We start from the raw sequence: 18,074 nt of genomic DNA, 5'->3' as shown, positions 1-18,074 counted from the left end.
CTACTCATTTAGAAGGATAGTTGCATTTTGAATGAAACCCAATTGCAAAAATTATGTTTAGACCCGAATACATCTATTTAATTAAAAAGTATCCCAAAAGGTTGGAAACCCCCTTCATAGAACAGGTTACTCAATGTAAATTATGATGGAAAAATGTACAAAATATTTTTTTATTCTCTATATTCACAACCCAAAAATATTTATTAGTACAATTTCTTCAACAAGTTCTCATGTTCACATACTAACTAACTTTGCCGTCCCTATCCCCATTCTCCGGATCAGCGGGGGTCAGAAGCATTTATCATGTAGATCTAGTGGCGTCAATTGTTTCCTCCACTTTTCTTTTTCTATGATTTAGGTGGATGTGATGGCATCATGGCTGAGAAGATGAAGACCCTGCTGGACAATTTGGACCAATTTCTAGAAGTTCTGGCGTTGTCTCAGAGTGCTCATGCCGAAGATTGGGATATCCTTCATGTCCAGCGAGCTCTTGAATGGGGAACTTATTTTGAGCATGTCCACCATCAGTACAAGGCAAATAAACCTCTTAGAAACTTATTAGAAGCTCATCTTACCAGGAAAAACCAAGAACTTTCTGAATATCTGAAAACTTACCATCACGTTACGTTTGATGACCTAAGTAAAGGCCGGAATCTCCTGTGTATGTCTCTCCTCCAGAACAAGGCTCTTCCTGATCCCGTATTCAAGTATGTGACCGAACTGCTCCGAAACTCCGAATCCAAAGGTGCTGAGTATACGAGTGTAACCCATGTGATATCCCAAAAAGTGGCCTCAAAACTACTTCTAGTTCTTCCTATATTGGCGTCTGAAGGATTTTACTAGTTATTGGACAACCCTATACTAATGACACAAGCCAACCTCCTGAGAAAACGTCTAGAAGGACGATTGGAGGTGTAAGAAGACAACCAGAAGACCTCCATCGTGTCAGATATTCTTGGCCGGATTTCCAGACCACATGTCTACCACCTGGTAGTAGCTTTTTTTTATCTAACAAAGCATCTGAACACCAGGACCCCATATCTGATCTTCTCCTGGATTGGGTTCTCTCAGATGAGGACCTCTCTGGTGGCCTTTTAATGAGTGTAAGATGCCAGGTCCTGGCGAGGTTAAGCTTCATGTCCTTCAAGTTCAGGAACATCTACTTGGAATATTTGGTTAAGATGGGTAGTAGTATGGAACCAGACCTGAGTTGTCAGAAATGGGTCAGTGACTCCTTTAACCTGACTTTTGATGGATTGATGGATCATTATAAGCGTCTGATGGAAGGACCTGAAGACTTAAAAGACTTCTTATTAACTAAACTTTGGACCCTAAAAAATAAGGATGGGAACTATGAAGTGCCTGGTGTTAGTATATGGACCGATGTACTGGCTGAAATACAAAAACCTTAAACTATTTTTTTGTTTTCATAGTTTGCTTTTATTATGTGGTGTAAAAATGTATCACCTGGGCTTATAAAAAAAAAAAAAGACCCATCTGCTCTCCTGACATATCTGTTTTAGGCTATGTTCATATGTCCAGTAGTGATCAGTTACAACTGATCCAGTAGTAATCTGTTGGCAAAATAGTTGTGCAGACACAACGTCTTTCTGTTTTTAAATGACTGATCGCTGCTGACTTTGTATTTTTAACATTGAAGTCTATGAAAAAACGAGTCTGTTAATTAGCCATCCATTTTTCTTTCATTTGTAACGGATCCATTTATTTCTTACTGGATCCAGTTACCGGCACTGGAAAATCCTTACAACACGTGATGTGAGGATTAACAAGTCAGTACAAAAATCATGAAACAATACAAGTTACCGCCTGGTACAGGAGGAAAGAGGACCCTTACAATCTACAAGGGATGGGTGAGGGTACAGTAGGTGAGGGGAGAGAGCTGGTGGTTTAGTATGGTGGATCGGTGGTTACTGCAGGTTGTAGGCTTGTCGGAAGAGGTAGGTCTTCAGGTTCTTTTTGAAGGTTTCAATGGTAGGCGAGAGTCTGATATGTTGTGATAGAGAGTTCCAGAGTAGGGGGGAAGCACGGGAGAAATATTGTATGCGATTGTGGAAAGAGGAGATAAGACAGGAGTAGAGGAGGAGATCTTGTGAGGATCGGAGATTGCGTGTACGCCAGTACCGGGAGATGAGGTCATAGATGTGTGGTGGAGACAGGTTGTGGATGGCTTTGTATGCCAGGGTTTTGATCTGGGGTCTCTGGGCAATGGGGAGCCAGTTCAGGGATTGACAGAGGGAAGAGGCCAGGGAATAGAGGAGGGACAGGTGGATTAGTCGGGCAGCAATGTTTAGAATAGATTGGAGGGGCGCGAGAGTGTTAGAAAGGAGGACACAGAGCAGGAGATGACGAGGGCATACATTAGTGTTTTTGCAAATTCTTAGTTAAGGAATGTGCGGATCTGGGAAATATAAGGCCGTGGGACTGGGGAGAGTGAGCAGCCATGGACTTTGATGGATGGGTCAGTTGGGGGGGTGAGTGAGATGGGGGAAAGACAATGAATTCTGTTTTGTCCATGTTAAGTTTTAGAAATCCGGCTGAGAAGAAGGATGAAATAGCGGACAGACATTGTGGGATTCTGGTTAGTAAGGAGGTGATATCGGGGTAGATCTGTGTGTCCTCAGCATAAAGGTGATATTGAAAGCTGTGAGACTCTATGAGATTTCCCAAGGCAAAGGTGTAGATGGAGAACAGGGGTCCTAGAACTGAACCTTGGGGGGACTCTGACAGAGGGCAAGATGATGAGGAGGAGGTGTGTGAGTGGGAGACGGTGAGTGTCTGGTCTGTTAGGTGTCAAGAGATCCAAGCTAAGGACCAAGTCTGTGATGCCAAGAGACGAGAGAATCTGTAGTAAGAGGGAATAGTTCACCGGGTCAAAGGCAAAGGACAGGTCCAGGAGGAGAAGTATTGGAGTCCGTACTCCTCTCTAATACCTCTGATGGAAGCCTCTGCTGTTTTTAATCCACAGAAAAATACTACTTATTAAAACATACATTTTTATTAATTATACATTAAAAAGGTTTATCTGTAAAACCTTAAATATGGAAGATATCTGGGAACAAGGTATGGGTCTATCTTATTCCTCTCTATGGCGGTAATGGACGGTGTTGTAACAACTGAGAGAATAGTTAGCCAAAAGATATTGATAACCTCATGCTGAAGTCCCCTGTAGCTTGCCTCATAAGAAAAGGTGTTATATATATAAGAAGGTGTTATATTTCATGTGCATGTCAACACAATGGAAGCCAGGGAACGTGAAATGGCTGCCACATGTGCATAAGTATAATGTTCAAAAGAACTCAAAGCGTTTCCCTTTTTGATTATCTCTCAAAGGTTCATCAGAAGTAAAGTATTGACGTAGTAGCACTTAGCTGACACTGCTGATAGGAGATGGTGCTTCACTCACAGGCGGTGGCACATTGGTGATTCAGTGCTGCCCTCTCCCCTTAGTGTCTTAAAGCGAGTCCCTTCCACCATTCAGAAAGGGAATATTGATTGCACTTTCAAAATATTTTACCATAATTACATTTTTGAAATTTTGATCAATAAGGAGCAGAACACTCAGCCTGTCTCTGGGGACCTCTTAGTCTCCAAAAGGAGTTGAGTGGCCAACTGACTGCTGGAGCACCTTTGGTCATTGTATATTGATTGGTTCAGATCTATTTGTTTCTTTTTCTTATGTGATCCAGGAGCAGATACCTAGATTCCAGCAATCTGTCTCTTACTAGGCTCTGTTTTGGGGTTTAACTTAAATCAGTGTTTTATCAGCAGGAGATTATCACTAGAGGACTATGTTTCTTATGACTCCTAGTCCAACCCCATTTCCACCACTGATTAGCAGCTTTCTGTCCATGCACAGTTTACACTAAAAGCGGCCAATCAGTGCTGTGGGCGGGGTTATACACAGCTCAGCATTGTGAGCTCTGCTAGACCTGCAGCTAACAAAACTGTGATTCTATCACAACTGCTGCACCCAGTAAACTAAGCGACACATCGTTGGAATCAGGATCTCTGCTTCTATATTATGCTGCTCTCAGACGAGGTAGCAAAAAACTGGTAGCAGATTCTTTTTAAGTTCCTAAGGATAATATTGTAAAGGGTTGTACCACATCAAGCACCCTTGGCTATTGGCTATTATTACCAAGAATGGCTGCAGGTTATGATGCATTTCTTCTGTATCAACCACTCCGAAGACCAATGTGGCACCACAGGGCAACTATTGAAATGAAAGCGTCTCCATGCCCCCACAGATAAAGGGGAGTCTGGGCTACGGGCCACCACTAGGCCACCTTAACAGAAGTTACACGGAGACAATTTATTGGAAATAACATCTAGTTACACAGGTTGAAAAAAGACCTAGGTCCACCAAGTACAACCTTTCTCCACCAATTATACTTGTTCTTTTTGTCGCTAAATTATCTATAACTCCAACTTTTACTAATATAGGGAATTTATAAATTTTTTTTCTATATTTGCCATATGATCCACAGCTGGAATGATCTTTAACTTGCACATTTTATCAACAGCTTCTAAACTTTTCTTGCTTTACTCTTTTATTTTTCTGGTGCATAAAAGATTATGAAGCATTTGGGAAAGAAAATACACCCTAAAACACCGGCTGCAGATACAAGGATGGCGAAAACCTCTACAGCCACTGTATACTTCCCGTTGGTGCTCAGGTATGCCGGTATGAAGGAAATCCAGACACTGAAGAAGACCAACATGCTGAAAGTAATGAACTTTGCTTCATTGTATCTGTCGGGTAGATTCCTAGCTGGAAAAGCTATGATGGAACATCCCATGGCAAGGCAGCCGATAAAGGACAACATGAGGTAGAAGCCAAGGTGCTCTTCACATTCAACAATTATCTGACCATCCTGTGAGTGGAGATCCAAAAATTGGGTAGGGGGATGTGTTCCTAACCACAAGGCACAGATAATAGCCTGGAAAGAAGAGGAGAAACCAACAATGGCCCATGGTAGCTTCCTCCCCATGAATCTTCTCATTTGGCTTCCAGGTTTGATAGCTCGAAAGGCCGTAACCACAAGTATGGTTTTTGCCAATAAGGAAGACACTGAGACCGTAAAAGACATTCCAAAAACTGTTTGCCGTAATAAACAAGTTATGTGTCCTGGATGACCAACAAAAACCAGACAACTGCAGAATGTGAAAGTAAGCGACAAGAGAAGAAGGAAACTTAGATTTCTATTGGTGGCTTTAATGACCAAAGAGTTCTGATAATGGATGAAGATGGCAAGGATGAAGAGGGAAGCTAGAGAAAGCACAATGGCGCTGCAAGTAAGAGCTGTACCCAAGAAGTCTTCATAGGACAGATAGATCATTTGTTTTTCAATGCATTCATTTTTCTTTCCATTCGGCCATTGGTCATCTGGGCATTTCCAACAGCTGCTCATGTCTGTAGGAAAGAATTAAACACACGGTTGATAGTCTCATATTGCTGCACGTGCCATATACTGAGAGCTATGGTGGTGCCAGCCTTTACCAGTGTGATTGGTAACCTGTCCTCTGGGGCAAGGAACGCAATCATAGCAGCAAATTGGCTTTCCTTCCAGTATCATTTTCCTGGACCCAGCTCGGCAACTGTCACTGCAGACAGAACGTGGTGGTTCCTAGGAGAGGAATAGAAATGCGTCACCATTGGGGAAATGGTGCTAAAGGAGTAGTTTTATTTTTTTATGTCAGTACTTGTTGGGGGCTGTGGGGACACTGATTCTGTGTGAGGACCATCATATTGAGTGGGGTCCATGATACTGTGTGTTGGAGCTTCATACTAAGTGGCAAATATGATACTGTGGGGACCATGATACTATCCGTGGTGGGCTGTATGGACCATCATACTGTGTGGGGGACTGAGGGTTTCTTGATACCATGTAATCATACTGTATGTTTGGGAACTATGGGGACATCATACTGTGCGGAAGACTAAGTGCCATGCTGGGGAGCTGTGGGTGACATACTGTATGTTTGGGAGGTATGGGGTCATCGTACTGAGTGGGGGACAGTTGGTTCCATGATACCATGTATGGGGGCTGTGTGTGACATTATACTGTATGTTTGTGAACTATGGGGACATCATACTGAGTGAGGGGAACATTAGGAGCATTATGCTTTGCTGAAGGTCACTTTGGGAGCACTGTGTTAGCATCATACTGGGTTGGGGGCACTTATGAGGACATTGTGTGAGAACATTCACTGCGGGGTACCATACTGTGTGGGTGGGGTGATTTGGGGACATCATACGCCATGGGTGCCACTAAGGGGCTTCAGTAGAGATAGAAATACAGCATACATGCAGCAATACATATCCCTCTCATTTTTTTTTTTTAAAGCTGGGAGGTATGAGCCCACATATTCCACCACATATTTTTTTGAGGGTGTGGGTTGGGTTGGGTTGAAGGAACCTCATGATTTCTATGTATGTCCCTTACCACAATAGAGATGTTACTATGCGTTTTGTAGCTACAGCAATACAGCTTTTTTTATAGCTGCCAAGTGGGACAGAATTGGTCTCCTAACACCATCCTTTTGCTTCAGTATTACAAAATAATCCTTATTTGTCAAACTAGTCCTAGAGAAAAGGCCCATAAAATCAGTGCCCACCATGGTGATTTTCTCATTCACTCTCCTTCTAAGAGAAAGCTTATCCTGCACGGTCTACTTTCTTCAAGCACAAACGAACAAGATGTCTACCTGGGCAAGAGGATCAGCCCATACAATGGCTGATACATTAACCGTCACGTTGTCCCCACTGCTAGATGTGATGTTTCCAACTCTGACACTTCTAAGTTTCTCCTTGCGTCCGGTCACCCAATTAATCAGATCGTACATAGGAGCAGCATCTCCATGTTCATCAAAGTATACGTCCTCTCCAGCGCTATTGGTAAAGTGCACTCTTCTCAGAAATTGGTGAAGCTGCATGAAGAAACATATACAGGATATACAGAGCATAAATGTCACAATTGCTATTAAGTACCAGTAAACATTCTTGGGATCTAGGTTCAGTAAAGTGTACATTGGTAATCACCCACAGATTAAATATGCCTTATACCAGGATCTGCACCACATCTGATGACTGTTCTGCAAAGTATGCTTCATCTGGAAGTGGATGAACTTCTAAATTTGCATGACATGGTAATTACTTTTGAAGACTCATGAGGCGGCGCTGCTCTCCTGAAGAGTCATGAGGGGGCTCTGCTCTCCTGAAGAGTCATGAGGGGGCGCTGCTCTCCTGAGTGGTGCTACTTTTCTGAAGTATCATTGGGTAGTGCTACTATCTTGAAGAGTCAACCAAAAAAAACAAATATGGACCACAGAGCAGTAGATTATAATAATCAGGATACAAAAAATACATAGAGACAATGCTATCATAGAAAAGAAAATTGAATAAACAGCACGTCAAATAATGAAGATAGCAATGAAATGGCAGTAAAAGGCATAGATACTCATGAACACTCTAATTATAATATATAAAGTGACACGTGCAATGCGATAATACAAAGTTGTAAATAAGAATGGAGCCTATCTCAGAAAATCCAAAGAATCACTGGCATATCAAAAACTTAACATATCATGGCTGTTGTGAAATCATAATCAAAAAGGGACACACGAGTATTACCAATGAAGATGGTGCAGTCACCCCTGGGTTCCTCTTCCACATCCTCACCTGAGGTTGGTTTAATTAACGGCATTTTGACTAAGGTGTCACTACCCCTTAACTTTGCCTCATTTATTTTTTAGTTTTTTAATGCATGTTATTAATATTTTTCAATAAATATCAAGTTTTAATCTACTGCTCTGTGGTCCATATTTGTTTTTTGGTTGATACAGTTATATTTATGGATGAGCTATAATTATACGGCCTTGTTTTTTGGTAAAATATCCTGAAGTCATAGGGGCAGTACTGCTATCCTAAAGAGTCATGGGGGTGCTACTATCCTAAAGAGTCATGGGGGCAGTACTGATATCCTAAAGAGTCATGGGGTGTTGCTGCTATTCTGAAGATTGATGGGGCAGTACTGCTATCCTAAAGAGTCATGGGGTGTTGCTGCTATCCTGAAGAGTCATGGGGGCAGTACTGCTATCCTAAAGAGTCATTTAGATGGTGCTGCTATCCTGAAGAGTCATGGGGCAGTACTGCTATCCTCAAGAGTCAAGGGGTGTTGCTATCCTGAAGAGTCATGGGGGCAGTACTGCTATCCTAAAGAGTCATGGGGGCAGTACTGCTATCCTAAAGAGTCATGGGGGCAGTACTGCTATCCTAAAGAGTCATGGGGCAGTACTGCTATCCTAAAGAGTCATGGGGCAGTACTGCTATCCTAAAGTGTCATGGGGGCTGTACTGCTATCCTAAAGAGTCAGGGGGGCAGTACTGCTATCCTAAAGAGTCATGGGGGCAGTACTGCTATCCTGAAGATTCATGGTGTGGTACAGCTATCCTGATGAGTAATGGGGACCTGCTGATATGAGTCATGGGGTGGTGCCGCTATCCTGAGCAGACATGGGGTGGTGATATTATTCTGAAGAGACATGCAACACTATTATTATCCTGGACAGTAATACGTTCTATTATCTAAACCCTATCTTCCAAGTTTCATTATCACCACCCTCCCCTCACCTAGCAAATCATCTTCATTATGTGCTTCCTCCAAGTCTATGGTTGTGTTGCACTTCTCGAGCCTGCACAACACAGTGAGGCCCACTTCACTCGTCCGTTTTTTGTTTCCATATGCGGTATGTTTTTAAAGAGCTGCAACTACGGACACACACCCATTGTATTCAGTGGTGGTGCACACATGTCAGGTCTTTCACATGGACCAGGCGCCTGCTGCTGAAGGCAGCTTACATCATTGTCACGTGGTCTCCCTGAGATTAGTGTTACCAGGCGACAATGATGGGAGTTGTATTCAGCACCTGCTGTGTCCCTCCTGTGTAAAATAAAGAATTACATTTAAAAAAAACAGCGTGGATTCCCGCTCAATTTTCATAACCAGCAGAGGGAAAGCTCACAGCTGGGGGGCTGATGTTAATAATAAGGGAAAAGGAACAATGACCAGGATGTGTGGAGGGCTGGGATGTAGTCTGCCCTCTTCATCATCATCACTACACTATACATGACTAAAGGAGCATTGAAAAGCTTGGAGGAGACAGGAATTGACCAGAACGGGAGGGTTTGAAGATAGCATGACTGCATAGATGTGCCGCCATTTCCATGACTCTTTAAAAGGCTTATTAACCTACAGCCAGGGGCAACAATATAAGTTCTCTTTATAGATAATGCTAAAAAGACCATTTCTACAGGGTATCTTTATGAAGCTGTTCCTCTAGTGTTATTATGTATTACGCTATGGTAGTTATTTAAGGACCTCAAATCAAGTGGCTGGTCCCTGGCAGCTGGAGCGGTGTATTACAAAGGTAGTTCTAAACCCTTTAAAACATATATTAGGATATTGACTAGTGAAAATTTGGGGTCTAAAAACAATGTTTTTAAAATATAGACCATAACTTAAAAAAATAATTGCTATTCGAATATGGTATACAAAAAGAAGTCTTGTCACTTGAGTCACCTTCCAAGGATGTTCATAAGATAGAGACGCACCCTCTATCTGCGATTCCTTCCAGTACTTGGATGCCATAAACATATGAAGGGCATGAGCCAAGGCATATATGGCGTTATATACTCGATAACTCTCTACCATGGTCTCTGCACCCATCAGAATCTTCTTTGCCTCGTCGTGTTTGCACGTGTGATGTAGCAATTTGCCATCAACTGGTTTACATTCATATAAGACGATCTTGCAGAGGAAAATAAAATTGCAGAAGGTGTATTGGTCCAACGTGATGTTCCAAAGGAAAGGCATGAGTCCGGGAATCTCCAGCGTTTTCATCTGAATTGATAAGGTTCCATGGAAAGGGCTGAGGTCCACTATGTCCTTGTTTGAGATCAGATGGTACATGTCAGTAAGAACAATCCAGACTTTCTCTGTCCTTGTTAAATTATGTAGTAATAAATATAAATTACATGTAAATTCCAGGTCAGCCCAAAAGACAATAATGGTTGCCGTGGACTCAGAAATGACTTTGGCAATACGTTTATACTCAGTCTTCCAGTAGTTTGTGGAACTGAAGAACTTTTCTGTGAACTCAATACAACCGCCTTGTGTTATAATGGAAGATTTTAACTTTTGGATTGCATTTTCATTGCTTTCAACATTGGAATAAACTATTCCAACCCAGGTCCAACCAAAATGCTTCAGCACTGAATTCAATGCATTTTGCAGATGGACAGAGCTGGGAACAGTGCGGTAGAAGTATGGAAATATCAACTTATTACTTAGATGAGGGTCTGTGGCCCCATAGCTGATCTGTAATGCAAAAGGACTTTCTTATTTGTCATCAAACATGGCATCCGCAGTTGAATCTGATAGGAACTGACTATAACGTTTGAAATTCGGCTGCTTCCATTTTGTAACAACATGACAAAATCTTGAGTTGACCATACACTAGATAGCTATGGGCCAAATCCTCGTTCTGGCAACAGTTATTTTCCGACTCCATCGTTTTCAATAGAAGGGATAAAACCTCTGCCAGAAATCTCTCACAGTGGGTTATCCTCCCCGAAAACAAAAGGATTTGGTATTTTAAGTGGTTGTCCCACGAGAAACATTTATGGCATATCTGTAAGATATGCCATAAATGTCTGACAAATGCAGGTCCCACTTCTGAAGTAAGGGACTACAGTGCATTTGCTCGGCTGTATAAAGCACTCCCATAGCAGTGACTGGATGTATGTGCTGTGCCGTTCTGGAGACAGGCGAGAGTCCCAGGTCTCAGAAATGTTTCTTGTGAGAACCCCTTTAAATTTCAACTACCTGATTTCAAGTTGATATAATATTTCCGGAAAGATTTGAGACGCCCCCATAAGCATCGGATGGTCCCACCAAAAATATTGGGTTTCCCCATCTTTCATCTAATCTGTAGAGGGGCCTTTAGGCTCCATTAATATAATATATGCATAAGCCAAAAAGAAGTGACCAAACTGTAGCTCTTGACAGATCCTGTTGATAGAGTTAAGCAAAATGATTCGCAGAAGCCAGGACCAGCTGCCACATTGGTAGTTTATGGACCATGGCCATACGAATTTCCTCCTACCTGCAGGCATCCTGGGTGCCTCTTTGGATTATCAACGATTACATTGCATAGGCATCCATCATCGGAAGAGGCGCCAGGGATGCTGGCAAATAAGAGTAGGTTCGCTGGGCTCTGGTTCGGCCAACAAGTACTAACAAACATGGTCACTGGACTAGAGTCCTGAAAATGTTTTTGCTCAATTCTACCTATTGATTTATAATGGGATCTGTAATTCTGCTGGCAAAAAAAGTAATATATGCGCCTCTATCCTTAATTGATGTGAAGAAACCGAGCCTATGATGTAAATGTCACAGTCTAAACAGTAGATAAAGCTTCTTTATATGAGTAAATTCCATGCATTAACCCAAAAAATTGAGGCAAGTGCATGCGGCCAACATATTCCAAGAGACTTTTTGGTATACTTGACCTTCCTAATTTTCTACATAAGAACACATAGTCTGCTGCACTTTCCTATACAGAATGACTTAGCACAGAAAAAAATACACAACATACTTTTTTTTAAATGAAACCAAGAGCCAAAGACTGAGATATGCCACCGTATGGCTTTGTTGTGGCACACATTAGGCTACGTTCACATTTGCGTTGTGCGCCACAGCGTCGGCGACACAACGCACAACGCAAATGTAAACGCATGCACAACGAAGCGTTTTGTGACGCATGCGTCCATTTTTGCATGGTTTTGGGCGCAGAAAAAACTGCAACTTGCTGCGTCCTCTGCGCCCTGACGCATGCACCACAGTGAACCATGCGTCACAAAACGCAAGTGCAACGCATGTCCATGCGCCACCATGTTAAATATAGGGGCGCATGACGCATGCGGCGACGCTGCAGCGCCCGACGCTGCGGCGCAGAACACTAATGTGAACTTAGCCTTAACGCCTTCGATTGGAAGTATACATCTGGAAATACTCCAAACTAATTAATACTATGCTATTACTTCTTGAGAAGGATACAGTGCCTTACTAGGATGATGTATGAACTATGCATGCACCCTTACACACCAGTACAATTATTAGAGTACATGGCAATCATAGAGGGAGTTCTCTACTTAGGAACATATTAAATCACAGAGGGGCATCCTAAAGACACCTACCTGTGGGTAACCATAAATTCCAAATGTATTTGCTACCAGAAGAGAAAGAACTGAAGATGCAAACCCCACTACAGCTACCAGATGTCCTTGGCTCTCACACTTATAATTAGGAGTTTGGAAGCGCCATCCACTTAGTATTTCCATATAACCTTTCAGCGTTTCAGCTTCGTTCATGAAGGATTCAAATAGGTGAATTCCCAAAGTGATATTTGGTAGAAGATCCTCGTTCTTATTAATTTCTTCAATGGCAAATAGAACTGTGAAAATTGTCTGGTATTTTTCCTCATAGGCACTAAATAAAGAGACACCGTGAGAAAAATCTGCAGAGGGAATGTTTAAAAGCTCATGCACGTATGTTGTGTTTGTGTCAAGATAAGGGGCCAAAGTCCACCACAGCGGCCATTGCTCTGACAGATTGTTGAGGTCCTCGACTGGTGAGACAAGCTCTCTAAAATGTCCATATGCCGACACAAAGCACATGGACATCCTCTATTTCTTACCAGGAAGGTTTAGGCTTGAACAATGGCTGTCTGGGGTTGGAGGGTTTGGAGGACTTCTTGTTGCCTTTGTGGGAAGATGAGTTCCAAATAGAGTAAAACCTCTGGAAGCACCTAGATGGCTAAGAGCTTTTATGATTCTGTGGAAGCAGATAACTCTGGCACTGGGTAGCTTCCCTGGTTATGTCATCTAGGTGTTGCCCAAAAAGCCTATTTCCTCTGATGGGGAGCCAAGTAAGGGCATTTTTGGATGATGGATCTTTAGACCAGGATCTGAGCCAAGATGGGCACTGAACAGCAGAATTGGCTGCAGTGTGTTTCAATTTGTGCTTACAAAAGGGAAGTCTTACAAATGAAAATCCATATGGATGCTTCTTGACACTTTTTGAAAGAAAGATGGCAGAGACAGATAAAGAAAGGCAGAAAAGGTACCTGCACAAATGCAGATACAGCCTGGAGACTAAGAAGAAAATCTGGAAAAATAGACCCCTCCCCTAGAAAATAACACAAAAAAGTGTTTAAGGAGATAAGGCCACTCTCTGACCCCCTGAGACAGACGGGGGTTCAAAGAAGGTACCAGGCCACCCTAAGGGTGAAACAAAGTTTGTGGCCTAGCCCCAAGTAAAGCTGCGGCTTCAATCAGTTAGGCTACCAGACAGCATTACACCCCCAGCATAACGGTAGTCGTAGGAAGCGGTCTAGAAGTAAAAAAAAAATGCCCTGCTGTTCAGGGGAAGAAGAGTCACTGAGAACTCCTGATATAGCATAAAAATGCACTGGAGCCTGAAAATATAGCTGCAGAAAGGCGGTAAAAGCGGTATAATACAGTTAGGAAAAAAACAGTTAGAGACTGTAAAACAGAAATCCAAGAAAGACACAGGGGGAGGTGGGAAGATGGCCCTGGAGGAATAAAGAGAAGACCCTAACCAGAACTCATAGGAGAGTGGTGCAATTATACCCACCTATCCAATGTCTTCATATACCCACAGGGTTACCCCTTTGATGACCTTGCATGTATTGTAAGGGCATAGGTACTCTGCTGAGGCAGCAGTCTGGAGGACGGGTGACGTGATGAAATTACGACATCTGCAGAGAGGTAGACTACTGTGGAGTGCATGGTGTGACCTCTGAGATAGTGAACACAAAGTGGAGGACATTAAAAAAAAAGAAAAACTAGAAATGAAAAGAAAAAAAAAATGTGCAGCAGATTTGGTCATGTCTGCTTCTATGGAAAATAGGCTAAAAGTGAGCTGCCTCATCTCTGAGAGGAGGGCATAGGAGGGACAACACTTTTACTCACCTAATAATAATAATCTTTATTTATATAGCACCAACATATTCCGCAGCGATTTACAGCTTAACAATTTCAAACACAACAGTGATAAGTAATAACGTTAGCAATACAATAATTAAAGCAAAATAAGACGACCCTGCTCGTGAGAACTTACAATCTACAATGAGGTGGGGGCAGAGGCGTAGCTAGGGTTTTAACTTAGGGGGGGCGAAACATCTGAGTGGGCCCCTAACCAGCTAACCCTGATTACAGCTACGGTTGCGCACTTTAATTGTGAATATAGGGGAACCTCAGAATATGACCGCACTGTTATTGATAATAAATCTATAGACAAAAACGAACATTGACTTTACCGCCATATTGTGACCATATGCAACTTTGATGGTCACAATATTCTGAGTGCCCCTATAACAATGATGCTTAAGTGCCCACTTAACATTTAATAATGTCCCCTAAGTTCCCCCATGTACTACTCCATTATACACAGTAAGGTGAGCTTAAAGCTTCCATATACACAGTATAAGGCCCCCACAGCTCCCTTATACACAGTATGGTGATTCTATAACTCCCCGATACACCGTATGATGTTCCCACTGCTCCCCTCTACACAGTATGATGTTCCCACTGCTCCACTAGAGATAGTATGAGCCCAATGCTCCCCTATACACAGTATAATGCTGACAGAAATCCACTATAGAAAGTATAATGCCCCCCAGAGCTCCCCTATATACAGTGTAATGGGCCAACAGCTCCCATATGCACAATATGCCTTCACAGTTCCCTATACACAGTATGATGGGCCCACAGCTCCTTTATACACAGTATGATGGCCCACAGCTCCCTTATACACAGTATGATGGCCCACAGCTCCCTTATACACAGTATGATGGGCCCACAGCTCCTTTATACACAGTATGATGGCCCACAGCTCCTTTATACACAGTATGATGGCCCACAGCTCCCTTATACACAGTATGATGGCCCACAGCTCCCTTACACACAGTATGATGGCCCACAGCTCCCTTATACACAGTATGATGGCCCACAGCTCCCTTATACACAGTATGATGGGCCCACAGCTCCTTTATACACAGTATGATGGCCCACAGCTCCCTTATACACAGTATGATGGCCCACAGCTCCCTTATACACAGTATGATGGGCCCGCAGCTCCCTTATACACAGTATGATGGGCCCGCAGCTCCCTTATACACAGTATGATGGGCCCGCAGCTCCCTTATACACAGTGTGATGGGCCCACAACTCCCACATACACAGTATGATGTGTGCACAGCTTCCTTATACACAGTATGATGGACTCACAGCTCCCTTATACACAGTATGATGGGCCCACAGCTGCCTTATACACAGTATGATGGCTTGCAGCTCCCTTATACACAGTATGATGGGCTTGCAGCTCCCTTATACACAGTATGATGGCTCGCAGCTCCCTTATACACAGTATGATGGGCTCGCAGCTCCCTTATACACAGTATGATGGACCCACAGCTGCCTTATACAGTATGATGGCTCGCAGCTCCCTTATACACAGTATGTTGGCTCGCAGCTCCCTTATACACAGTATGATGGGCCCACAGCTACCTTATACACAGTATGATGGGTCCGCAGCTCCCTTATACAGTGTGATGGGCCCACAGCTCCCATATACACAGTATGATGGGCCCGCAGCTCCCATATACACAGTATGATGTGTGCACAGCTTCCTTATACACAGTATGATGGACTCACAGCTTCCTTATACACAGTATGATGGGCCCACAGCTCCCTTATACACAGTGTGATTGGCCCACAGCTCCTTTATACACAGTATGATGGGCCCACAGCTCCCTTATACACAGTATGATGGGCCCACAGCTCCCTTATACACAGTGTGATTGGCCCACAGCTCCCTTATACACAGTATGATGGTCAGCAGCTCCCTTATACACAGTATGATGGGCCCACAACTCCCTTATACACAGTATGATGAGCCAGCAGCTCCCTTATACACAGTATGATGGGCTTGCAGCTCCCTTATACACAGTATGATTGGCCTGCAGCTTCCTTATACACAGTATGATTGGCCTGCAGCTCCCTTATACACAATATGATTGGCCCGCAGCTCCCTTATACACAGTATGGACCCGCAGCTCCCTTATACAGTATGATTGGCCTGCAGCTCCCGTATACACAGTTATACACAGTATGATTGGCCTGCAGCTCCCGTATACACAGTATGATGGGCCCACAGCTCCCTTATACACAGTGTGATTGGCCCACAGCTCCTTTATACACAGTATGATGGGCCCACAGCTCCCTTATACACAGTATGATGGGCCCACAGCTCCCTTATACACAGTGTGATTGGCCCACAGCTCCCTTATACACAGTATGATGGACCTGCAGCTCCCTTATACACAGTATGATGGTCAGCAGCTCCCTTATACACAGTATGATGGGCCCACAACTCCCTTATACACAGTATGATGAGCCAGCAGCTCCCTTATACACAGTGTGATTGGCCTGCAGCTCCCTTATACACAGTATGATTGGCCTGCAGCTCCCGTATACACAGTATGATGGGCTCGCAGCTCCCTTATACACAGTATGATGGACCCACAGCTGCCTTATACAGTATGATGGCTCGCAGCTCCCTTATACACAGTATGTTGGCTCGCAGCTCCCTTATACACAGTATGATGGGCCCACAGCTACCTTATACACAGTATGATGGGTCCGCAGCTCCCTTATACAGTGTGATGGGCCCACAGCTCCCATATACACAGTATGATGGGCCCGCAGCTCCCATATACACAGTATGATGTGTGCACAGCTTCCTTATACACAGTATGATGGACTCACAGCTTCCTTATACACAGTATGATGGGCCCACAGCTCCCTTATACACAGTGTGATTGGCCCACAGCTCCTTTATACACAGTATGATGGGCCCACAGCTCCCTTATACACAGTATGATGGGCCCACAGCTCCCTTATACACAGTGTGATTGGCCCACAGCTCCCTTATACACAGTATGATGGTCAGCAGCTCCCTTATACACAGTATGATGGGCCCACAACTCCCTTATACACAGTATGATGAGCCAGCAGCTCCCTTATACACAGTATGATGGGCTTGCAGCTCCCTTATACACAGTATGATTGGCCTGCAGCTTCCTTATACACAGTATGATTGGCCTGCAGCTCCCTTATACACAATATGATTGGCCCGCAGCTCCCTTATACACAGTATGGACCCGCAGCTCCCTTATACAGTATGATTGGCCTGCAGCTCCCGTATACACAGTTATACACAGTATGATTGGCCTGCAGCTCCCGTATACACAGTATGATGGGCCCACAGCTCCCTTATACACAGTGTGATTGGCCCACAGCTCCTTTATACACAGTATGATGGGCCCACAGCTCCCTTATACACAGTATGATGGGCCCACAGCTCCCTTATACACAGTGTGATTGGCCCACAGCTCCCTTATACACAGTATGATGGACCTGCAGCTCCCTTATACACAGTATGATGGTCAGCAGCTCCCTTATACACAGTATGATGGGCCCACAACTCCCTTATACACAGTATGATGAGCCAGCAGCTCCCTTATACACAGTGTGATTGGCCTGCAGCTCCCTTATACACAGTATGATTGGCCTGCAGCTCCCGTATACACAGTATGATGGGCCCGCAGCTCCCGTATACACAGTGTGATGGACCCACAGCTCCCTTATACACAGTGTGATGGACCCACAGCTCCCTTATACACAGTGTGATGGACCCACAGCTCCTTTATACACAGTGTGATGGGCCCGCAGATCCCTTATACATACTGCACATACTGCAGTATGATTGGCCCGCAGCTCCCTGTCATGATTTGGATGCCCCGGTCATTTACTCATCCTCCGGCGTAGTCACTATTTTGTGGCACTGCTGCAGTCCCACTGCTCAAACTTGTGAGCGCAGCTTCTGACCGGCCAGAAGTTAGAAGCTA

The 18,074-nt window shown here is 43.8% G+C and overlaps 1 protein-coding gene and 1 pseudogene across 1 annotated transcript; one reads left to right on the top strand and one right to left on the bottom strand.

The window, feature by feature from the left end:
* Positions 1–361: 361 nt before the first annotated feature.
* On the top strand, positions 362–1,432 carry LOC143809402 (Fanconi anemia group F protein-like; annotated as a pseudogene).
* Positions 1,433–4,571: 3,139 nt separating this feature from the next.
* LOC143803745 (vomeronasal type-2 receptor 26-like) lies at positions 4,572–12,765 on the bottom strand. Its single transcript, XM_077281520.1, has 4 exons — positions 12,280–12,765; positions 6,730–6,951; positions 5,522–5,648; positions 4,572–5,434 (listed from the first exon to the last, which is right to left on the bottom strand). The coding sequence occupies exons 1-4, from the start codon at positions 12,763–12,765 to the stop codon at positions 4,572–4,574; spliced, it is 1,698 nt and encodes a 565-aa protein (XP_077137635.1).
* Between the last annotated feature and the right edge of the window lie 5,309 nt (positions 12,766–18,074).

The sequence above is a fragment of the Ranitomeya variabilis genome, chromosome 2 (assembly GCF_051348905.1).
Source record: "Ranitomeya variabilis isolate aRanVar5 chromosome 2, aRanVar5.hap1, whole genome shotgun sequence".
Classification (NCBI taxonomy): Eukaryota; Metazoa; Chordata; class Amphibia; order Anura; family Dendrobatidae; genus Ranitomeya; species Ranitomeya variabilis.
Note: the sequence above shows the minus strand (reverse complement) of the source record. Positions and strands in the feature narration are given on the sequence as shown.